This window comes from Pteropus vampyrus, unplaced genomic scaffold, assembly GCF_000151845.1.
Source record: "Pteropus vampyrus isolate Shadow unplaced genomic scaffold, Pvam_2.0 Scaffold98, whole genome shotgun sequence".
Taxonomy (NCBI): Eukaryota; Metazoa; Chordata; class Mammalia; order Chiroptera; family Pteropodidae; genus Pteropus; species Pteropus vampyrus.
The window spans coordinates 1,708,354-1,733,311 of record NW_011888879.1 but is presented as its reverse complement, the minus strand read 5'-3'; the positions used below and the strand labels follow the sequence as shown (position 1 = coordinate 1,733,311).

The following is a 24,958-nucleotide window of genomic DNA, read 5'->3' as shown; positions in this document are numbered from 1 at the left end:
AGCTACTCTGACTGCCCTTCTAGAATACGCCAATCACTTCTCACCTCAGGCCTCTGCATTTATGTTCCTGGGAAGGCTGAATAACAGTTCCCCAAAGAGGTGTGTATTCTATCCCCATAACCTATGACTACATTAAGGGACTTTGCAGCTGTGATTGAGTCACATTTCTTTCCCATTTCCTACCCAATCCAGGACTGATAAAGTTGTCTTTACTTTTTTATTTTTTCCTCTGATTTTTGAAAGTGAGACTTTTATTTCTATTATCCTAGTTGCCCACATATTTTAATATACATATATAACTATATATTTTCCCAGTTCTAAAGTTGTTCAATGTCTCTAATTTCCTCCAGGATAAAAAGCAAAAACTATTTAACTATCTCCTGAGAATCGATAACCTTAATTTTTCTTGTTGGCCCTTTTGTTAAATGTTTAAAAAAAAAAAAGTTTTTACAATAATTAATCTTATTACCAACAGATTTTCATTTCATTTATTCCACCTTTATTGCATCCGAGTCTTTCCCTCTGGGATCATTTTTCTTCTTTTGAAGTAAATCCTTTTTAAATTTATTCTGGAGAGGTCTTGGAGGGTTAATGCTCTTGTAGGTGTGAAAAGGTAAATGTATCATCTTAAATCTTGAGTATTAGAGGGATTTTTTTTTTTTTTTTTGGCTATGGAATCTGGGTTAATACCTATTGTCACTCAACACTTAAAAATATTATCTCTGTTTATATTTATTGTTAGTTAGGAAAATTCGTAATGACTATATTTGTCATGCTTGACTTCTACCACTGGTGATGAAGGACTGGGTAGTTCAGATTCAGACCAGACTCCTGTAAGAAGTTTGCAGATTGGATCTGCTCCGCGTGTCTCGCAAAGCCATGCGTGTTCTTTTCGTGGGATAAAAGAGGCGCAAGGGCACACGTATGTTTGTAAAGTCATACTACACACACATGCGTGCACGCAGTTGCTATGTACCGAGTATCATACCGTACACGCTCTACTGCCCATTGTCTTTTCCACTTAAACTTAGGAATAGGCATCGCACTATGTCAGCACACATAGATTCTACTTTATTTTTTTTTAAAAAAAGAAAAATTTAAGCAAATCAGCTTAAAAGAAAAGCAAAATTTGTACACCTTCACAACTTGCCGTCTCATTACTCAGAGATAAGCAATTCTATTTTCTGTTTTCTAATCATTTTCATCATAATTCTCATAATTCTGTGTCATGACATAAACTTGATGGTATCAACTGACTCTCCTTTATTAAAAATGAGAAAATTTAATCCCCTTATACTACCTCCTACCTCACATCTATTCCCAGATTTTTATTGGTTATATGTTTTCATCGTTGTATTGGTTACCTTTAAAATAATGGATATCCGATATTGTCTTCTGTATCTTACCTACGGATTAATTATAAAAAATTAAAACCAATAAATAGGACTTCTGCTTCCAGCTATGGCATATTAGCTTGTAACAGATCAGTGTTCATGCTAAGAATAACTAAAGAGTTGGATCTAAAAAAAGAAATTTGCTAAATGCAATGTGATATCCTAAATTGGATCCGGTAATTTTTTAAAAGGACATTAATAGAAAAACTGGTCCAACCAAAATAAAGTCTGAAAGGTTGTTAATAGTAATATACCAATGTGAGTTCCTCAGTTTAGACAAGTATACCATGGCAATGTAAGATGTTACATTAGGGGAAGCTGGATAAGAGATATATGGGAAGTCTCTATATTATTTTTGCAACTTTACTGTAAATCCAAAGTTATTCCACAATAAAACATTTATTTAAAAAATGTACAGGCTCTGGAAAGCTGCCAAGACAAAACGATTTCTGGGGCCAACATACCAAAAAGAAGTAAGTACTAAGAAAGTCAGCTTTCCCTGCAGTTTTTAGTGTCAAGGCATTTGCCAATTCTTAAATAAAGATAAGAGGCCAAGAAGCAGAGGGTCGGAGAGGCAGGACAGAAAGCTACAGCCTCGAGGCTGACAGACTAAGCAGAATTCCAGGCAACCTCACATGTCTGGAAGAATAAAAATTGGAGGTTAGGGCCCATCAAGATGGAGCAGTCCTGTTATTTCCTAGAAGGACAATCTCTGCAAGGCAACCCAAAAGAGACCAGTCTTTAGCAAGACTGAAGCCCAGCTTCAAATAAACTTAATCCTAGTCTGGATTCAGGTTACTGCCTGCCATCTCTGGAAGAAAACATCATCCAGAGCCTCAGATTACCTATACGACTTTATTTCACAGCATTCATAATTCAATCAGAAATTACTTGGTATAATAATGGGCAAGAGCAAATGAACAGAACAGAAAAAAACAATCCATAAAACCAGATCCATCAAGACAATGAGAAGACAAGCCACGGACTGGAAGAAAATATTTGCAAATATACATCTATGAAAGGATTGTTATTCAAAATACATAAAGAACTCTTAAAAACTCAACAATAAGAAAACTAACAATCCAATTTAAAAATGTGCCAAAGATCTTAACAGACACCTCACCAAAGATGATGTGCAGATGGCAAATAAGCATAAGAAAAAAGGTTCTACATCATGTGTCATAAGTGAGATGCATATTAAAACAACAAGTGAGACACATACCTATTAGAATGGCTAAAATCCAAAACACCAACACCAAATGCTAACCAGCATGTGGAGCAACAGGAACTCATTCGCTGCTGGTGGGAAGGCAAAATAGTACAGCCACTTTGAAAAACAGTTTGCCAGTTTCTCACACAACTAAACATACTCTTACCATATGCTCCAACAATCAGACTCCTTAGTATTTACCCAAAGGAGCTGAAGACATGTCCATACAAAAACCTGCACATGGTTGTTTATAGCAGTTTTATTCATAATTGCCAAAACTTGGAAGCAACCAAGATGTCCTTCAATAGGTGACTGGATAAATAAATGACGGTATATCTACACAATGGAATATTATTCAGTGCTAAAAAGAAATGACCTATCAAGACATAGAAGAAACTCAGATGAATATTACTAAGTGAAATAAGCTAATCTGAAAAGGCTACATAATATATAATTCCAACTATATGATATTCTGTAAAAAGCAAAACTATGGAGACAATAAAAAGATCAATGGTTGCCAGGGGCTTGCGGGAAGGGAGGGATGAACAGGTAGGCAGTGAAACCCTTCTGTATGATACTGTAATAGTGAGTACATGTCTTTACACATTTGTCAAAACCCATAGAAGAACACCACCAAGAATGAACCCTCATGTAAACTATGGACTTCGGGTGATAATAGTATGTCAATGTTGGTTCATCTATTGTAATAAATGTACCACTCTGGTGCCAGATGTTGATAGTCGAGGAGTCTGCGGGTGGTGGGGAGAACACAGGTACATGGGAACTCTCTGTATTTTCCACTCGATTTTGCTGTGAACCTCAAACTGCTCTAAAAAATAGTCTATCAAAAAAGAAACAAGCAAAACAGACCCACAGGAAATCCAAATATTGGAGTTTCAGATAACAACTCTGAAATTTTTTTTATTATGTTTAAGAAAGTACAAGAAAAGATTGACAATTTTGAGAGAGTAATTGGAACATTTTTAGGATGCTGGTCGTGTTTTGTTTCGTGATCTAGGTAATAATATTCATCAAGCTATACCCTTCGATTTCTGAATATAGACTATATTTCAACAAAATAATTTATTCTTGAAAAAATAAACCGAACAGTTGACCTTTGAACAGTACAGTGGTGAAGTGCATTGATCCCGCTGCAGTCAAAAATCCATGAATAACTACCAGTTGGCCTTCTGCATACTCGGATTCCAAAAGACAGATCAAAAATACAGTTGACCCTTGAAAATCACAGGTTTGATCTGTGCAGGTCTACCTCTAAACAGATTTTTAATTTTTATTATTATTAGAGAGGCTAAGTAGTTAGTGTGGTAGAACCAACACATAAACCCCAGAGAGCTCAAACTCCTCAGTCCATTCTTAGCCACTGCTCCATGTGGCCCCTCTCAAATAGAATGGCAAATGCCCACATCGTGAGATGCTGGAGTGCCCAGAAGTGCTCCTGCCCAAACACCTGGCGACTGGCCTTCCACAGGGCAGTAGCTGAAGGCTTTGCTTTCTGTTAAAATATAACCACCCTCCATCGGTCCCCAGGTCCTCTCAAGGCTTTAAGTCATCAGTCAGTCACACCGAAGTGTGAATGAGCTCCAGGTCCTTTCACAGGGAGCGTGGTGTAGGCAGCTTGATGAGTACCTAAGGTCTCGGAAGATAAAGGGGGCATGTTGAAAGAAGCAAAAGAGACATTGGTCAATGATCAGGAGCTTCAAACCATCTGAATGGTACCTCACAATTGTATATTTGCTCTCCATCACAGCCCTGGGAGGCAGGGATTACTATCGTTCCATTGATATAAAGAGGAAACTGAGGCCCAGAGATGCTAAGTGACTTTTCTGAGGAGGTTCAACTGATGAACGGCAGGACGGGCCTGCAGTCCAGGCCTCCCAAGCCCGCGCCTTGACTCAGTCCCTGGCGCTGCCTTGCCCCTCGCCAGCCACCGCCGGGTTCCCCTGGTTTGTTCCTGCCCAGAACTGCTCAGATGGAATCGGGCAGGGGCAAATGGCCCTCACATCCCACCTTTCTGTCCATTCGCTGGAAGCTCCTGCTGTGGGCCCAGATTTGTCAAAAGAGAGGAAAGAAGAGGAAAGGTCATTGTTCCCAACCATTTGCAAGAATATCTGAGTTAAAAATGGAAGATTTGTCATTTGCATGGTGAAGGGAGGCGGGGGAGAGGAAGCATTGTTAGGTGTTGGTAATGTAAAAACATAAGTATGCTGTTATTTATGTAATTAGTTATTGCTTTCATTATGGGTGCAGTCTTAATGGTTATAGTATTTATGTATAATTACCTTAATATTCACTGAAATTTCCAAGTAGCTCCCTAATTAACTGTCTCAAATATATAATTACATTGCATCTTTACGCAAGACTTGCCTAATTAATGTAGTTACACCACTTCTTTTGTGAATGTGCATTATTAAATGCTCTTTGCATCATTCTTCTGACTTCTTGTAATTCACGCTTTACAAAAATTAAGACCCCGAATTAGAAACCTTCACAAGCAGAATCTAGCAGCAAAGCGGAGGCTCAGAGCCACTCTGGAAAAAAACAAGGACTTGCTAAGCCTCATTATGAGTTTCTCATTATACGACCTTCCTACTTGCAGGTGAGAGGAACCGGAGTAGCAGGGCTCATTAGAACAGGCAGCCTCAGAGTGAAGCCCTCAGGTCCCGACTTTCCTTGTCTAACTCAGACTACTGCCCTCAGGGTTAACCTGCCCTCCACAAGGAAGGCCATCACGTGTCCCAGGGCCTCTGCTTGACCACGGGCCGAGCATTAGTCCTACATCCTCTTCCAGCTAGAAACGTCTGAGGCGACCTCTCTAAGTCTTGATTTCTTAATCTGCAAAATATGTACAGTGAGAACTGCCTATCACCTCAAAACTTTCCGACAAGAATTGAATGAGATGATAGACATGAAAGCGATCTGAAGTACATAATGAATTCATTATATGAGCGCAAGGGATTATTTCTAGAAACACGTTGCCTTGCTACCCTAGTGGGCTCACAGAATTGGTTACTCAGTGCTACAAAGCAAACTACCCCAAACCAGTGGCTTAAAACAACCACCATGTTATTTAGTTCATAATTGTGTGGGTGGACAACTTGGGCCAGGCTCAGCTGAGTGACCTCTCTGGTCTGAGCCACTCAGTTCTTCTGGTTAGGCTCGCTCTCATGTCTGAAGCCACAACTGAGATGGCCAAGACCCTTCTCCATGTGGCTTCTTGTCCTCTACCAGGCTAGCCTTGCCGTGTTCAATGTCGGAAGTATTTCCAGCCCAAGATCAAAATCTACAAGGCTTCTAGACCTGGAACTTCTACCGCATTCTACTGGTCAAAACACCTCACAAGTCCAGCCCGGATTCAAGGGCTGGGAAAACAGACACATATTCCAATGGGAAAAGTTTGTGCCATTATATGCCATTCATCGCAGCAGGCTGACTTCCAATCAGTTCTTTCAAAGAAGAAAATAATTCTTCAATTAACCAACAGCCGAGGGTTTAGTGAGCACCTGCTATGAACTTCGCACTGTGGGAGGTCGCCCGGGAGACCCAGAAGTTTTCGACAGATTACCTCCAAGCTACTGAGCAGCAGTTGAAGGGACAAAGCCAACAAACAGAAACAAAGTACATGCAAACCGTGAGGTACCGGCTGTAAGTACAATAAAAATGCTCAGAAAGGAGAGACCAGTGGAATAATGAGAGAAGACATCGTAGAACAAGTGAGATTGGAGCGGTCAAGGCAAAGAGGCAGTCACAGGCCAGGCCGAAGGGTGGCGACAATGGAGTGGATGTGTAGGAGGCATGGAGACAATCGGACAAAGAGAATGAGGTTCATGCTGGAAAGGCCCTGGAGGTTTTTGAACTTGACGTGGGGGTCCATGGGAAGGCAAAGTGGAGTTTGAACAGAGTAGGCCCAAGATCCATGAATAATTATTTATTTAACATTAAGCAGACATTTCCCAAGAACCTAGGGACTCAGCTCTTCCCTCAGTTAACCACACGGTTCACTCCTCCTGATATAGGTCACCTACCCAGGGAGGTCTACCTAACCATCTCAGACACGCGCGCACACATATACATGTATCACTCAAACACGTGCACGGAGCCTCTCCCTTCACTAACCCTTACCATGCTTTATCATCTTCAAAGAAATTGTCACTCACTGCCTTATATTGTATTACATACTTTCGTGTGTCTTTGCTTCTTGTCTATCTGTTCTTTTCCCCCACAGGACTGTAAGCTGCCTGAAGGCAGCGCTTGATCCATTTCGTGTGGAATTGTATCTTCCCCAGCCCTCTGAATATACCTGGCATGTAGCCAACACTCAATAAATACCTGTTGAATGAGTGAATAATTAAAGGGATGTACACTATATCCCAGGAATAAACCAGCTGGGTCCAGTTTTCACCGAGAACAGTAACAAAATCAATAACTGCAGTGGAAGAAATGGCTTGGCATTTCATGATCATCCTCTGAGTGCATTAACATAAAAGGGTAAATTAGCCAACCTCCCCAACCTGCGTCCCTGTGTACTCACTGCTTCTACCTTCTATGTCCTCCAGAGGCTGGCGGGGCCAGAGTGTGTGTGGCATGTAAATAATGCTGTCTAGAGACCCGACCCAGAGCTGGGTACGTGCGATTATTAACATAACCATACACGGTGGAGTGGTAGAGCATCTTCATCTTTTACAGAGGAGAAAGCTAAGGTTCCGTGAGACAAAGGGACTTACCCAAGGCCACGCAGCTCATTAATGATAAAGGTGAGACTCACACCCAGGTCTTTTGGCTTCAGATCAGAGCTTAGTGAACTATAGCACGTGCTGCTGTAGTACATGTGCTGGCTGAGTGAGAACTCTGTGTTAAGCCAGCAAGAAGGAGGAAGGCAGGACTTGGGTGGAAGTGGGTGTAGGTGTGGGGGCAACGTTTACCCCGCTCCATTGTAAGGACACCATTCACATTGTAGTCTATGTAAAGAGACTGGATCAAAACTCCACAGACTATAGTAGGAATGGTAACCTCTAGAATTATGTAACATGGGAAAAGACAGTGAGTGTATGAAAACTCAACAAGCAGGAGGGTAATAACTAGAAATAGAGATTCTGAGTCAGAAAATGCAGATATAACTCCTGGCTCCATCACTTACTTGCCCTGTGTTCTTGGGCAAGTCATTCAACAACCTGAGCCTCAGTTTCCTCATCTATAAAACAGGAAGAATATCTGCCCTAACTGTTGACAAGGATTTGAGAAGATTAAATGAGATAAGGTAGGTCAAAGCACTTTATAAATATATAAAGAGTCAAACGAATGTTAGGTATTGTCATTCCCTTCATATCAAATAATGACCTTGAAAGTCTCTACTCTCCTTAATTGGACAAACCCATCATTAAGAAAAGGTCTTTCTCTTACAACAAATATGTATCACATAGCCTCTCTGTCCCCAACAGTCTCCTAGGCAACAACGAGAGACTTAATGACAAGTACTTGGCACCTGGTGCCGTGCTGGCACCTTAGCCCATACTTGTTGACTCATAAACTTGATGTTAGCCTAGTTCTGCCACTGCCTAGCTCTGTGATATTACCAAATCACTTCGCCACTTCGTGCCTTACAATGAGAAGTTTGGGCTAGATTGGTTGTTTTCAAGCTCAAGTTTGAAGAGGTTCTGAAGATACCATATAGAATTTCATTATTAAAAGGGGATTTTAAACTATTTAAAACAAGAGAAAACAGACATGCTCAACTTATCATGTACCAAATACTAGCACATTAGATACCTTCAATGCTTTAACTGGAGTCCTCACTGATTTTAAAATAAGAAAATATTGTAACTTCAGACTTTAAAAGTTATTTTAATAATATATTGCTTTTATATCTTACTTGTTGGAGTCCCATAAAGGATTTCTTTCAGAAAGAGAAAATATACTGATAAAAACAAGTTTGAAAATGACTGAACTGGATAATTTCTATGGCCCTTTCACATTCTGAAACATCTCTGATTTTGTGGATGAGTATAGGACAGAATCCTTGCCTTCAAAGAGAGTGCCATCTTCTTGAGAAGATAAAGAATAAAACATGATGAAATACAGCACAACTGTGCTAGTTGTCCCCTGACCTCATTTCTATTTTTTTACCACAGTGTTATCTGTATATATGCTTGCCCAAAATAAAACCTGCATTTCCCAGTCTCCCTTGTATCTTTGTGTGGTCATGTGACAAACTTCTGGCCAATAGGATTGTAGATGGGGTGGAAGTTTTGTGCATGTATATAGACACAAAGTTCTCCGTAAGTGTACCTGAAAAGAAATCTATCTTCCTTCTGCCCTTTTCTTCTTCTTGCTGGCTGGAATACAGTCCTCGTGGTTGAAATTATAGCAACCACTCTGGGCCGTGAATTAGAAGTTACATGTAGAAGATGGCAGAGCAATAAAATAGAAGGAACTTGGCCCCTGACGCTGGTGGACCACCTACCTGGACCTTCACATGAATGAGAAATAAACATCCGTCTGATTTAAACCACTGTTATTTAGGGATTTCTGCCACTTGCAGCCAAAACTAATCCTAACTAATATAACAACCTATCATTATGTACTTAACTTCCCCTAAGAAGCAACAAGCTCTCTGCGATCCTATCCTCTTGAGGCCATGAAATGCGATCCTTATTTGTGCTTTTTATAGAGGCCATCTTAGTTCATACGAGTAAAAAGTGACTGTCAGAGCTGGTTCTTCACCTGTACACTTCTTTGAGTTTCAGCTCCCGCATGTGCAAAATTGGGATAATAATTCCCACCTAACGTTGTTTGAGAGAGAGTTCGGATGGGAAGGTCACTTGATCCAAGCCTTAACTTCTCAAAGGGTTTCGAATGGAGCCTTTTCATATTATCTCCAAATGAAGTATTCTCCCTGTCACAGCAATACCTAATAGGATCAGGCAAAAGACGGCCATCAACAACTTTAGATGTGCATCTTGTTACCATCTGTGTGCACAGGTAAATCATATAAATATCTGGTGACCAGGAGCAAATTCATTGTAAAGCTCATGAGCACAAGCTTCAGAGCCCCTCCCTCATACAGACTACTTCAAAGACTCCGGGAGAGGCCCTTGCAATGTGTTCACATGATTATGTCTTTTATAAAATTTGCAGAAGTAGATCTATTATCCAAATTCAGTTAAGACTTCCCTCTTCTCACTCTGACTTGCTTTCCAACTTCCACTCAGGTGCTGGAGAAACAGCTGCAGGATTAACTTAGCTGGGGATTCAGCTAGGTTTGGAAAGCTGAGTTGGCGATACATTTAGTTTCAGGTTTGTGGGGTATATTTATGTGGTTTGCAATACCTTGTACACCAACCGCTAGTGGTCCTAGTGAAGGAATTGCTGCCGGGAATACGCCTAATGTCATCGATTCATAGAGTATTTAAGATAGTATGTGAGAAAAACCTAATAGAGATGTTCCCAAATTTGACAAAATTTGGAACCACTGTGTGACCTCGGGCAATCTAATCAACCTCTCTCTGCCTTCAGTTTCCTCATCCATCAAATGAAAATTATAGAGTCCACTTTCATGGGGTTGTTGTAAAGATTAAAGGAGGTAATTCATATGAAGCACATCGAACAGGGGCCTGATGTCAGTAAAATGTTCCTGCTATTATTATTATCATCCCGACTTTGGAAGAGTTTTCTGTCTGCTTCCCTTTTGGAGCCCAAGAGGTATCGATCTTGTCCTCGAAGTTCTCTAGTGAGTCACCATAAAAAAGGCAGTCCGTCTTGTTGCCAGAATGATCTGCAACACGGAGTATCACAGGGACGTAAGAAAAGAGCTCACGAACATTTCTACAGCTGTGCCTTTCATGAAGCTGCAGAAAATCAAGCAACCAAAATAAACACACACCCCAAAATCTCACCCTGAGCACCTCACAAGGCATTTCAACACGGCTGGATAAATCACTGGAGTTGATTATCCTGCAGGTCAACCTAAGTCTCTTGTGTGTGTGAGATGACGGACATGGATGTTTTCACTAAACAAGACCGTCGCCATATTGGCGAGTAAGTCTTATCCCCTCAACACAGGTGACGCTTCAGGCTTTTCCCTTAATTTGTGACATTCACGCCGCCAATTCAGCTTTTCACTTTTAGAAGCTAGATCCCCATGTAATGAAAGAAATACCAGGAATTATGGTCACAAATATGACAAGAAATTTGCAGGATCAGTCGGCAGGTTCCTCTTCCAAGTCCTCTTGTAGAGACTTGAAGATCTCCATCCACTCACAGAGAAACGCTGGAAGAGCTATTTCTCTTTAAATACGTAACTATCAGCCAGCGAGTCACCTATGATTGTGAAATGGAAAGAAAGAAATGGACTTGAGAAATAGTGCGGTGGGTAGTATTAATAGGACTTCTGCATTGACTGGAGGTGGGGCAAGGGGTTCAAGAACAGGCGGAGGCCCGGTTAGAACAGCCTGCTCTCTCAGCTGTGCCACTTGGCCTCTTGGAGCCCCGACTTTCTTTCTAACCAAACAAAATGATAATGCCTCCTCTACCCAATCTATGGAATGGTGGGAAAATCCACCGAAGGGTTTGTGTCTTTCTGTCAATTTTTTTATACGTCAATCATTATGTTGGATCCGTCCCATGGTGGGCGTGAAAGAACATGTACGAGGAGCGAGGTGTCCTACCCCCGCATCCGAGGCCAGCCTCCTGGATCAGAGTGCGGTCTGCAGCGAGGGCAGAGAGAAGACACCCCCTACACACCGAAAGGAATTCATGGCCCAGCAGTGCCACCACCGCAGCTACCCACAGAGGAGCCGACTAAACGGTGTCTGAGGAAACAGTTTACCTACTGGCGGGATCTGGCCCACACAGAATCACTAATGAGGCTCTTCCTATAGGCCTTTCTCAGGCCGAATTCCCAGGCACTGCTGGCCGTCCCGGTGCCAGAGATCTATTAGAGTCCCCATCGGAGCAGCATATGTCTTCTGTGGCATTTCTTTTGCACATACAGACAAGCATGGCCTCCACTGCCATTTGACTGGATTGCTATATCAGTGGATTTTCTCCAATAGGACAGCTAGTGGAGAAAAGGTATTTAAATGGTCTGTGAATTGTGACACCTAAAAATATATCTCCAGGGAGGGTCCGGTGCTTAATAAATTTAACTCAGCCAATGTTTAGTGAGAGCCAACTATGTGTGGGTTGCCAGGATGCGCTTCAAGGAGGTGTCATAATATAAAAGAATTGTGGATGTTTTAATTGAATTTACTATATTTCACTTGGTTGGCTGTGTCATTACAATGACACCCAATCCATGCATTTGAAACCTTGGGACAGTCCATTACGCAACCCAGGACACATGTATGGAAATTTTCTTCCAATATAGGATTTTTCCATTGTTTTTTTTTTGTTTTGTTTTGTTTTGTTTTTTTAGATCTTGTGATGCCCAGATAGCTACCAAAATAACCAGTGGCTACAACATCTGGGAGACCAAACGGACACAGGAAAAATACAGCAGAAGGGGAAGACCCATGAAAACAGGAAGCATGGAGAGCAGAGTAAAAAGATGTGAAAACATAGGCAGCCTGGGCGGGCAGCGGGGGAGGAGGCCAGGAGAGAGGCCGCGAGTTATCTGCCGGCACAAGTTCCTCAGGAGTCTTCAGAGAATTGCCGGTGACGTAGTGCCACGGACACACACAAGGACCACAGCCTTTCACCTCTGTTTTACACAAAAGTCAGGGCCTCCTTCAAAACCAAATAATAGCAACACCATCCACTTCCCTACCCAGGCAGCTAACCCTGCCTCTCTAGGCCTACCAACCCCCAGATAGGAACAGACGTGGGGTGACGGCAGTGCTGTGGGGCCTTGGGTGCAGAGGCCTTGTGCCGACTTTGCCCACCCTCGTCACAGAGGCCCCTGTGGGCCCTCATTCTTCTCCTTCATTCTCATATCCCCGCACCCCTCTGGGCCAGGCCCATAAGACATAGTTGCTCAATTACTCATTGACCAAAGTGAACTGAAAATGGCTTTGACCCCATCACCCAATACCTGTACCACTTCCCTTTTATTTCCTGGTCCAAGTTTTTTCAGTTCCAAGTACAGCAAAGCACCCACCCACAGGTGAGAGGGGCAGCACCCAGGGGACCCTCCTACGTAGAGTGGGCGCCCAGTGTTATTGATTAACTCATGGACAAGTAGAACTTTAAGAGGTGGATGGGGTCCTAGAGTTCATCTAGTCCAACCTTCTTCCTAGACATGAATCCTCCATACGTCATAAAACGGGAGCTTTAGTTCATGAGTCTCCTATGCCAGGGCATCAGCACCCAGAGAGGGACACTTGTTTGCCTCCTACCCTGGATAAAGCAATGGCTAAATGCTCGCTTCTCCCCTTTTTCTTCAAATGACAAATAAAACCACAACCACCACCTACGGTCATGCTACCCTGCACAAGCCCGATCCCGTCTGATCTTGGAAGCTAAGCAGGGTCGGGCCTGGTTAGCACTTGGATGAGAGACCACCTAGGAAGACCAGGTGCTGTGGGCATAAAAATTTCAAAAAATAAGGGATTGTAAGCTGACAAGGACCTTGCAATCTGTGAGGTCAACCAAGGGTTGCCTCGCCTAAAAGAAATAAAATAAAATAAAACCAGAACTGCCACCTCGTCTCCGTTCCTGCCTCCATGTGCCAAGTTAAAATGATTCAGCTTTTCCAGTAGATTTCCTGCCTTGTGACTCGCTCAACAGAAATCCAATCTCCTCATACTTTAGCGTGAAAAGTTCTCCTCCCGGGAGAAAATGAAGACACTCAAACCCAAGAGCCGGACGTGTAAACCATGGAGTCCTCGCTGGTCACCTTCTCAAGAGGAGGAAGAGTGAGAAGCAGACAGCACCCCAATGCCATGATATTGTGGAAATTTCCTTCCCCAGCCTCCAGACTGGTCACCACCCTGCGTGCGTGAAATGAGAAGGGGTCAGGGTGGTTCTCTGTCCTCTCGGTGGTCACTACACTGGGTCTCAGCGCCCTCGATTTCCCTGCCTGGGGCCGAGAAGGGTGGGGCTGCCGGGCTCGGCCACAGGCCACAGACATCCAGCCACCTACCACACTGCACTGAAAGTTAATTGTTTATAGGTCTCTCTTCTCTACTGGACTATGAAAGGGATGTGATTTAATTATCTGATTCCCCAGTGTCTGGCAAAAAAAAAAAAAATTTTAACAAATAATTTTACATATTTGTGCTAAAGAAATACTAACCTGACACATGAACAGAGAGCCCAGTTGGTTGTCGCGTTTCCAGGCAGAGGGTCAGTGAACCAACTTGGTTGTTAGGGAAAATGAGGCATTGTGAGACTAAAATCCCAAATCCAGAGCAGACAGGGACGGGAGGGGAGTGGGGTTGGGCTTCCCCTATATCCCATGGGAATCTTTTTCTTGGGTCTGTTTAAAGTGATGGCTAAAGGAGCTGGGAGGACACAATACCCAGTGTGACCGCGTTTCCATCTCGCCGGTGCCCCCACGGGAGGCCCTCAGACAGGCTGGTGGAAGGTCTGTGGCGGGCGCTTTTCCGCACAAAGAGACCTCCCTCTTGAACCCTTCTCACTTCAGGTTTCTTTGAGAGGGTGCCAAGGTTTCACTTGCTGGCACGGGATCGGCTCCTTCCCTCAGACACGGTGTGTGAAAGGCGAGGCAGGAGGAGGCAGGAGGAGCTTTTGTCGCCTGCGTGACTGGGAGGGGCCGGGGGTCCGACGGTGAGACCCCAGCGGAGGAAGGACCTCAGACAGCTGTCTGCCAAGGCACAGAAGAATGTCTTTCTTACTTTATGAGAAAGAAAACAAACAAACAAACAAAAAGATCTAAGGCAAAGGGAAAGAAAGGTAACCATGGAGCTTTTTCTAAGGAGCCTAATACAGCTATCTCCGCTGGCTGGAGAGTGGGGAAGTTCAGCTTTGTTCTGATGAAGGGACAGGAGGCTTATGTGGACCCGGGAAAAAAAAATAAAAACCATCCACTGAATAATCAGATGCCTCTGGACTGGCTACAGAAGGCTCTATCTGGTGGTGTCCATTCTGCCCGCTGGCTTCCTGCAGAGATGAGAGCCACCCCCAAGATGACTGCCATTCTCCAAAAGTCGAGTTCTTGGCACGGAGCTGGGGCCCTTGCGATAAGGGATTAGATGGTCTGGGGCCTGCTCTGGCCATCTCCCTGCCAACTCCGCATGGAATTAAAACGCCCAGAGCTCAGCTACTCTCTCGGGACCTGCCTCCCACTCCCAATAAATCCGTGACCCCATGGGTCCCCTGAAGTTGGAAATGAGATCAAGGCCGTTGGGAGCTGCCTCCCTGAGCTTCCTGGGAGAAAGGCATCATTCCAACTGTAAGATGGAGAAAGAAAACAAGGCCCAAGATGAATTTAATTTCCACTTTTATCAGTCATGGAAAGTTCCCCCCCAAAAGAACTTGTTTTGTTTTTATTTTGTGTCAAATGGCCCAAGTGACTTATAAACCAGTAGAAAAGGACTTCTCCTTCACCTCCCCACAAAAAGTTACAGCCAACACCCAGCCCCGGTCAGGGCCCTGGGACTGAGAGACGGAACTCTTAGCACCTGGGACCTTGGTCTATGCAACAGGAATTTTTAAAGCACATGATTAAACCGGAGGCGGAAATGCCTTTCCCCGTGACTCTCTTGGCTTATTCAGCTCCTGGGAAAAAGCAGTTAGCCCACGTCCGCTCATTTAATAGAGATCAACCTGGCACTTCGCTCAGTATTTCAGCCTTTGTGGGGTCCGTTCTCGCAGTGTCTCTAATTCACAGGGTCTCTAAGGTTTGCAACGTCAAGCCTCGAGGGGCCTTCTAAGCCTCCCTTGTCTAGAACGTCTTTCGTCATCTGCCCTTCTCTTCCTCCTCACCTCTCCTCGCATGACCCAGACCTCCGAGCGGTTCCCACTCACACCCCACGTCTGCACAGAACCGTAAAGATGGCTGACTCCCGGCCCACACCAAGTGGACACAACATAGATGATGGATTCAGGAAAAGAAATGGCTTTCTTTTCCAAGAAGTCACTACCTCACTCAGCCATCAAATGAGCCGCAGACTTAAAATGGGGAGTTGGGCAAAATGTCTTCGTAAAGAAAGGAGATCAATGGTCCACATTTTCATCTCCAGAAAATTTTTCTTACAATATCACAGCTCAAGAAAACAACTTGAGCGACCTCTTGGAGTTGACAGTTAATGTGATCTGACCTCTAGGCAACATTCGTTTTCAGAAATCATTTGTTTAAACGACAAATATGTATTGCATGCCTTCTGAAGGCCAGAGCCGGCTGTAGACGCTGGGGATACGGGAACGAAACAGAGAGACGATATTTCTACCCTCACAAAACCTACCTTCTGATAGAGACAATGAATAACACGCATGTTACTAAAATTAAATGAATAAGTAAATAATGCTTATACAAAGAAATTGCATATAGTAGTAAAAACTATAAAGGAAACAAAAACATGGTAACGAGATAGAGCTGAGGGTGGAAGGGCGACCACTAATTGACCGTTGGAGGGCCGAGCTGGCCGCTCTGAGGACACGGAATTGGTGCTGAGACCTGTGTGATGAAATGACCCAGGCCTGGCGAGATTTGCGGGGGAAGGGATCGTCAGGCAAGAGCACAGGGAGGCTGGGGAGAGAAGTGTCGGAACGAACCTGGGTGAATCTGCTTAGCCGATTACTTTCTCAAAGGTGCCGACTTCGTGGATCTTTTTTCCCCCCAAATAAAAACCAATCATAATGATTTCTTTCACAGTTTCTTCTGTGCCAGGCCTCTTGTCTTACATCAACTCCTTCCCTTAACACCCCCATGTACACGTACACGTACACACACAGACACACACACACACACACACACACACACACACACACACACACACACAAACTACTAGTAGCACAGGGACTTCAGAGAGAAAATAAAGCTCCTTCTTCGAGACCTTAGACCACCCGCAAGACAGGCACATGACCGAAACCCTGAGTGGGATGCCTGAGACAGAGGCCCCATGGCTGGAGGCGCACGCCAGTGTCAGAGAAGAGGGAGGATGCGCTCGTGGACTGTCCCACGCAGTTCTGTTCCTTCCTCCTTGGTTCTAGACGAACAGCGCTCATTCATAGCGTGCCCCCGCCCCCCGCCTTTTTTTTTTAAGAGATTAAGAGTGAGTTAGTCTGAGGCAAGAAAGATGTCCCAGTAGCTGGAAAATGGAGTGACTTCCTTCTTCCTTTCTTTGCCTCATTTATGAGCAATTCCTCCCTCCTCCTCGGTTCAAGTTCAAGTTCGGGCTCACTTCCCTGCACCGCCGGCTGTGCGGTCCTCCCATTTCCTGCACTTTTGTGCGAAGGGGCGTTCAGGGGACGGACAGCAATGGTTTGATGCAGCTTGATCACCTCCTTGGGAAAAATGAATAAATAAATAAAAGAAGAAAGGTGAAAAATAAAAGTTGGGAGAGGCCGGACTAAATGGATCTGATCTGAATGCATATCTGTGTTACAACTAATACAACCAGCATCAGGGAGGGACCAAGATCAAATAAATGGTGAAACCTGACAAAGAGAAGAATAGATGGTATGTGGAGCCATCTGTTTTGGAGGACACCCAAATCCGTCTGAATCTGTGAGGCCAAACTACCAGCTATTCTAAGACGCCCATTCCAAGAGTGGCCTAATGCGCATCTACACAATCACTTTCTCTCACCATCACTTTGGCTGCAACTTTTTTGTGCAATTAAGTAATTTATTCCTTTCTTCAGCCTCCTGATTCTAATGAATCTGAGCCACAAACAAGCCTCAGTTGCTCCTATTCAAGGAGTCTGATTGCATCTGGCAGTGATTGCTGGAAATCCTGAAGAGGAAACAGGGAAGGGAAGCATGTTGTTCGGGGGGGTAATAGGTGAAGACCTGCCTCTCTTGACCTATAATACATTAGTGTCAGTGAACATTTGGCAGCCTTCAGATGATTAGCAATGAAGATGAATCAAGCAAAAAAGAGGTAGAAATCTGCCTCATCTGAATCACCAGAACTGCATACATTTGCATGCTGATTAGCTGTTCTTTTGTCTGTGTTCCTAATTATTATGACACATTATGTCTTCATCATGCAAGATTCTGATCTGTCTTGTTCAAAATGCATGTAGAAAAAAGTGCTGTTTATTGATTCAACATGTAACTTTTATTTTTATGTTTGCTTTAATTAAATACATATTTGATTGCCTTTGACTGCTGTCCTTTTTTTTTTTTTTTTTTTGCTCTTATTTATTTCATCTTGTTGACAAACACACAGGTAACCTTCCTTTATCGTTCTCAGATCCTTTGGTGCTAACAGTCTCTTCCCCTTCTCCGCCTCCCCCTCTCCCCTTCTCAGGTGCTCCCTTTCATTTTCTTAAAGAGGCAAAACAAAAGAGGGAAGAAAACAAAACTGTGTCCCCGGTACCACAGCTGAGGGGAGGAGGGGCGCACGGGCAATGCCCGGGCGGGGGAGGGGGAACGGCTCCCGCCTTAATACGAGCAAACGAACGTGTGCGACTCTGGACAAGGGCTTTCCAGAGGACGGTGGGCAGCCGAAGGGGGTGACAAATAATATGATCTTGCCAAAGAAAGAGACCCTCTGTCGTTCCCAGTTGTCTTCACACGTTATTGATTATGAAGATTTGTGACCAGGATTTGAAAGTGCCTGCCTCCCAGGTCAAGCCTCCATTTTTCCCATATGGCCCAGCGACTGGGCTGGCACACCCAGAAGGGAGGGAAGACTGCTTCCGCGATGGGCTCTCCTTAGACCCTCTAACTCCCTCTTCCTCAGGAGTAGAAGTGAAGAGGGAAACCCAGCATCGATCTGTGCCTGACCCAACAGATCTCCCTCTCCCACCCAAAGCAGTCGAGAAACCAACACCCCAGGGGCAAGGTTACTGGACACAAAACTCTGGAAGGGCCTCCGGCACCCTCCTACAAAGATGCGAAATGTAGGAGCATGGACCCACTGCCTGCCGGGGCTACTTCCTCCAAACTGGGGGTTCTTTCAGTGAAGGGGGTGGGCAGAAAGGGAAAGGAAAAGGTATTTGTTTCCTGCTGGTTACAGCCACCCCAAGCCCTGATGTCCTTATCACCCTCCACCCCCGGATATGCTAAACAGCTGTAGTTAGCACCAAGCTATTTGGCGAATCCAATCAAGACACTTAGAAAGAGAATAAGCATCTCAGAGGAAGAGCCGGATGCAGGAGTAATTGAGTGCACTGAGGGTCCGTAGATGCTCAGAAAGAAAGTGGGGCTCAACCAAATGCAAATGGCTTCTCACTGAAGAGGCATAATGCCCACCGCTCTTCCCTGGCTAATGGGCAATGATTGGCTGGATATGTACTCAACAGCTCTACCCCCAACATCTATCCCTATCGTGAGGGATGATGGAAATCCATATTTATGAGAAAGCAAACAGCAATGTTTACTGGGTGCAGAAAGGGGGCAGGGCTGGCCTGGCTGAGACTGAGCCCTTGCAGAGTGATAATGAGGAAGGGAGCAGGGGAAACGGTGCCGTTAGAGCCTCCACCCCAGCCCTCCCCTCTCAACGTGCCCCCCAACGGGTACACACATCTGCCGAGCCTGAGACTAAAGGCAACTCCCAATGTGGCAAATCCATAATTTTCCTAAGCAGAATTTCCCCAGTGACAGCAGCCTCCAGATGTCTACCTGGGTGCCACCATCTCGTATCTCGTGTAAAGTGCTCACTCACTGCCCCCCAACCCACCCTCTGAGTGCGGCATATCTGTTCCATGTGTAAGAACAGATATGGAGCAAGTTATAACGAAGGTGCAGGTAGAACACAGACATCATGAAATCCATTCTGGAATCCTCCCATCACACGCCAGGTTGTCTAAGCTAAAAATAAAGGGGATCAGACACTGGAGTGGGTTGAACTGTCTCTATGAGTCTGCCCAGGCTGCTATAACAAAATACCACTGAGTGGGTGTCTTAAACGACAGAACTTTATTTTCTCACAGTCTGGATGCTAGAAGTCCGAGATCAAGGTGTCGGCAGATGTGGTCTCTCCCCTTGGCTTGCAGATGGCTGCCTTCTTGCTGTGTCCTCGCACGGTCTTACCTCTGTGCCCACGCTTCCCAGCTACCTGTGTGTCCTGATCTCCTCTTTTCGTAAGGATACCAGTCAGACTGAATTAGGGTCCACCCAAATGGCTTCATTTTAACCTAATTGCCTCTTTAAAGGCCCTCTCTCCAAAAACAGTAGCATTCTGAGGTACTGCGGGTTAAGGTTTCAACGCATGAATTTTGAGGGAGCACAATTCAGCCCAAGATTCATGTTCAGCGGAACCTCAGAATATGACCTTATTTGAAAATACAGACTCTGCAGTTGTAATGAGTAAAGATGAGGTGTTACTGGATTCGTGTGGGCCCCAAATTCAATGACCGATGTTCTTAAAAAAGAGGTAACAAACATAAACACAGACACGTGCTCCATATCTATTCTTACATATGGAACACGCCATGTGATGACAGAGGCAGAGTGCAGCGATGTAGTTACAAGCCAACGAACGCCAAGGATTGTCAGCAAAGCACCTGGAGCTGGGAAGAGGTGCGGAAGAATTCTCCCGTTGAGCCTTCAGAGGGAGAATAGGCCTGCTGACACCTTGATTTCTGACTTCAGCCTCCAGGACTCTGAGAGAGTAAGTTTCTGTTGTGTTAAGCCACCTACGTTGTGGTCGTTTGTTATACAGCAGCCCACAGGAAACTAACATAAGCGTGATGACTGAAACCCACAGGAAATCCCAAAATCTCAGTGTAGAATTAGATTATCACTTGAGCCAAGCACTGGCTCACCACAAGATGACCAGAGGCCCCAACACCAACTGGTCTGTGTTTCTCTTCCCTTCTCGCCTCCACAAGTAAGACGCCAGATCCTTGTCATCTGGTCACCAGCTATCTGATGTCGGAGCCCAAAGAAATACAGAGAGATAATCGTGTTCAATAAAGTCAGGAACCCAACTATAAACAACCCAAACGGCCTTTGTCTCTAGGCTGAGGTGTAGAGACCTGTGCCAATCCACAATGAAGTTTTAATGACCCTCAGTGAAATGAGAAAAATAAAGCCAGAGCATTGAGTTTTTATCAAGCTAAATGTGTTTCATTCAAAGGACTCTCCTTTATTCTAAGATCACGTTATTTTTTTATATCTTGGATGCTTAAATGTGCTACTTATTATGAAATGATGGTAATAAGAGATGATAAGAATGTTTGTAATATATACTCTTAGCAAAATTAAAAGCTGGCAATTCTCTGACTGGCTCCCAGTTAAAAAATAAAAACCCAAGACCTCTTACTTCTTCCAGGAAGCCTCTTCACATTCCTCACTTCCTTGCATAATCTTGCATTTAATTTTTTATTCATTTATATTTAGTTCTACAATTGTTTTTTGATTCTTTTTAAAGAAATTGCAAATAGATCCTTATTTGATGACCCTTACATCTCTATTTCTACTTTTACGTAGCACACAGCAGTGCCCAGTGCTCAACAGATGCCTAGGAAATGTTGAATGAATATGAAATAAAAGAATAAACAGATAAAGTTGGTAAAAACTACCCAAGATGTTTTCAATGGGTCCAGGACAAAGCAGGAACTTATAAATTGATAACGGAGACTCAAAAACTTCTACAGTCCCTTCCCATCACAACTGTTTATAGTTCTTTAGTTTGTGAGCAAACTGTTGGGATAAGAAGCAGACCTCAGATCAGCTAAAATGATAATGAAAGAGGGGATCCCCGTGCCACAGGCGCAGAGAATTTTGGAGGCTTCCATACTGAAATTGGTCCAAGATATGAGGCAGCTTGATACATCACCAGGATCCAACTGCTTCTCACCACCTTTGCCCAAGCCATCTTCATCCTTCACCTACAGTAATGATTAACTTCTGTGGAAGTCAGAATAATGGCCTTCCAAAGATGAACACAGCCACAACTCGTGAATGTGCTTTCTTACATGGCAAAAGGGACTTTGCGAATGTGATTAAGTTAAGGATTTTGAGACAGGGATGTTATTCTGGATTATGCAAATGGGTCCAATATAATTACAAGTGTCCTTATAAAGAATGAGGAGGGTCAGAGTCAGAGAAGGAAATGTGGCAGTGGAAGCAGATATGAGAGAGAGATCTGTGGATGTTGTGTTCTTGTGTTTTTGGGGGGAGGGGGAGGCGCTGTGCGCCGGGGCACAGGGGGTGTTCAGAAGCTGGGGAAGTCAAGGAAATGGATTATCCTCTAGAGCCTCCAGAAGGGACGCAGCTGTCCTACAGTCTATTTGTAAACACGAAGGTCAGAGCGATCCTTTTAAAACCTAAGTTGGATTGTGTCCATCATCCTCTCAATATCTTCCTGTGAGGTCCTGAATCAGAGTAAAATACGAAGTTCTTAAAATCACTCACAAAGTCCTATCTGGCTTCCCCATCACAACTTCTGAGGCTTCCTCTCCTGCCATCTCCTCCCACTCACTGCTGTCCTTGGGGCTCCAGGTGTCCTCCTGTCTCAGAGCCTCTCCATTTGCTCTGCCCTCTGTCTAAAAGGCTTCTTTCCCCAGAGCTGGATTCCAACCTCCTTCATGTCTTTGCTCAAATGGCACCTTCTCAGCGAGGCCTTCTCCGAGGGCCCTATTTAAAACTGAAACCTCATACACCTGAAACTTACTGGATTTCATTAACCAACATCTCCATGATAAAAATAAATTGAAGGAAGGAAGAAAGGGAGGGAAGGGAAGGGAAGGGAAAGGAAGGAAGGAAGGAAGGAAGGAAGGAAGGAAGGAAGGAAGGAAGGAAGGAAGGAAGGAGGGAGGGAGGGAGGAAAGAACGAACGAAAGAAAGAGGCACTGTTCTGAGTATCGTGATGAAATCTCACAACAGCTCGCTTGTTTGACCCGGAAAAGTAAATAAATAAAATAAAACTGAAAGCTCAAATCTGAAACCCCGTCCACTCCCAGTCTTCTCTCCCTACCAAGGATTCCCTACGGTGCTCAAACTCTCTGAAAGACCATACATTTTACCTGTCTGGTTATTTCCTGTCTCCAACAGAACGTATACTTCATTAGGACCAGGATTTTGGTCAGTTTTATCTGCAGCACCAAAACATTGTAGGTGCTCAATAAATATCTACTAAGTGGATGACTTTCTGCCGGCTTCTCCCTGTAGGAGCCCATGAGACAGTATAACTGGTACTGGCAACAGCAAGCATACGAATCACGGCTAAGTTACTGGGTACTTGGGAAGTGCCAGGCATTGTAGTAAATGCTTTTATTAACTCAGTTAATCAGATCACAGCGGCTCTTCACACAGGGTGCTCAAAGGAACTCAAGGAGCAACGAAATTCAACATGTAGGGTGGGAACTGCTGATTTCTGATTAAGGTCCCAGCTGGTTCAGGGCAAAAAGAGGAAACTGTTTACTAGAGAAAACCAGTGTCATCACAAGAGCGTTGATAAAATGAAGTAGAAGCCAATAACCCTCCAGCTCTGGAAAGTGTCTGACCCAGAGTAGGTATGCAGTCAGAATCTGCTAATTGGTCTTTAAAAAAAAAAAAAAAAAATCTAATATCACCTGCCAATACAGAGAAAGAGGACAAGCTCACGGAAACATGGGACTTCCGCTCAACAACCGCCCTTGTCAAAAGTTGCTCCATCCTCCCCACCTACTCATGTGAGAGGCCCAGGTGGCAAGGTGCGTGGGCAGCTAAGAGAACAGAGGAGACGGGGGAGCAAGGAGAAGAGGCCGGCAGGAGAGAGGACGCGGGCCCAGCGAAGGGTCTGGAAGAACTCTCGTAACCCCAAGATTCACAGACGGGGAGGCGTGACCAGTGCTGCCCCCGTGAGTGCAGGCGTCTGCAGTCAGATGGAGGCGGGGGTCCAGGAGAAGCCGCTCCTTCCTGACTCTCACGTGGGAAATGCCTTCGGGAAGCACCGGAAACCCACCTATGACAACTCTACTCACAAGCCTGACCATCCCTGAGGGGGAAGAAAAAGGCGTCCCCCTTTGAGCCACGTTAGGGTGGGGGTTTTCCTTTGTTTGCAATTGTCATCTCGGTAGTCTGTTCAATAAACAAACAAGTGAAAAGATTCAGCGAGGTGTAAAAATAGATTTGCACAGGGCAGACAACTGCGCATTCCATTTATTTGCCTCTTCTAACAAACCGATACCTGGGGTGACATTTATTAATAAACGGCATTACCAGGTGCCTGATATGTGGCTCACAGAAATTAATTACCCAGCCCATGGTAAAACCATAACAAGCCTGCAGTGCTGTAACATTTGTGCTAATTGAAAATGAGATAAGTGCTGTGGGTGCAATTTGCATTCAATGCAGTGTATTAATTATCTTCAGTTCTCTTCATGATAAATATACCTGACTGAATCACTCTCCTAATTTGCCGGGTAATAGAGTCGTAAGTGGATTCCCTCAGGAAACCAAGGCAAGGCAAGACGGCAGTCTTCCGCTTTTGCAGGTACTTCCACAAGGTTAGCTCATGTGCTTTGCTTTGCCTTGCATCACTCCTAGGTGAAATACAGCGAAGTCACCTGTTGTATTCACCCAAACTCCCGGCCTCAAGCTCTAATCCCTCCGTCTTCTTCCATCAGATAGGCTGACTATCCTCGCTCAGAGAATGCTCCAAAACATGAAGTTAGAGGGGATATATTTCAATCCACTTAACTCCTGCTCAGTAAATATTATCTCTGCAAGGAAGGGCCTTTTGCTAGTCATTGCCCTCAAATTATTTCAGGATTTAATGGCATTCAGTCCTAAATGGACATGAACTGAAACTTGCACTACCATAATGATCAAAAAAAACATATACAGATTTAAAGATACTAGGCAGTTGCAGTAGATTAATGGTTTGGGAGGATGGTCTGGAGAGAGGACTCAAATGACAGACCCACGATGAGATGTACAGCAATGAAGTTGCTGAGTGCCATCCACCAAGGAAGGCTTGCCTTTCAAGATGAAAAGAGAGAAAGACACATTCAGCTATTACGAAGAGAGAATTCCCTGGCCATCCAGTGCTGGCTTGTCTGCAAAGCCTTCACCATTTCTTTAAACTTGGCAATGAATTCTTCTTGCTTTCGCACTGAGCAGCATATAATAATGGAGAGGTGACAATAATAATAATAATAACAACAGTTATCATGAACTGAGAACTTACCATGTGGCAGGCATCAAGCTAAGGACTTAAATCACACTAAATTAACGCTCTTTGAGAAGCCATCCCTGCTTACTCTATCTGAAAAACCCCCTTCTCTTCCCCTCCTACCCATACACGGTAATTCTCCACGAGAACATCTTGCTTGCTTCC

General features: G+C 44.3%; 1 protein-coding gene and 1 pseudogene across 2 annotated transcripts in view; one reads left to right on the top strand and one right to left on the bottom strand.

Annotated features, from left to right (window-relative positions):
• The window catches only part of RPS6KC1 (ribosomal protein S6 kinase C1), a 230,633-nt gene that overhangs the window by 34,256 nt on the left and 171,419 nt on the right, over nucleotides 1-24,958 (bottom strand). The window contains exon 15 of one of the 2 annotated variants that reach the window (XM_023533216.1): nucleotides 8,448-10,393. The exons of the other annotated variant lie outside the window; for it this stretch is intronic. Within the exon in view, the coding sequence (XP_023388984.1) occupies nucleotides 10,346-10,393 (48 nt within the window). The 3' untranslated portion in view covers nucleotides 8,448-10,345. Of the gene's footprint in view, nucleotides 1-8,447; nucleotides 10,394-24,958 lie in introns of those variants that run through there. 2 annotated transcript variants of the gene reach the window in all.
• LOC111742668 lies at nucleotides 13,026-13,144 on the top strand (annotated as a pseudogene).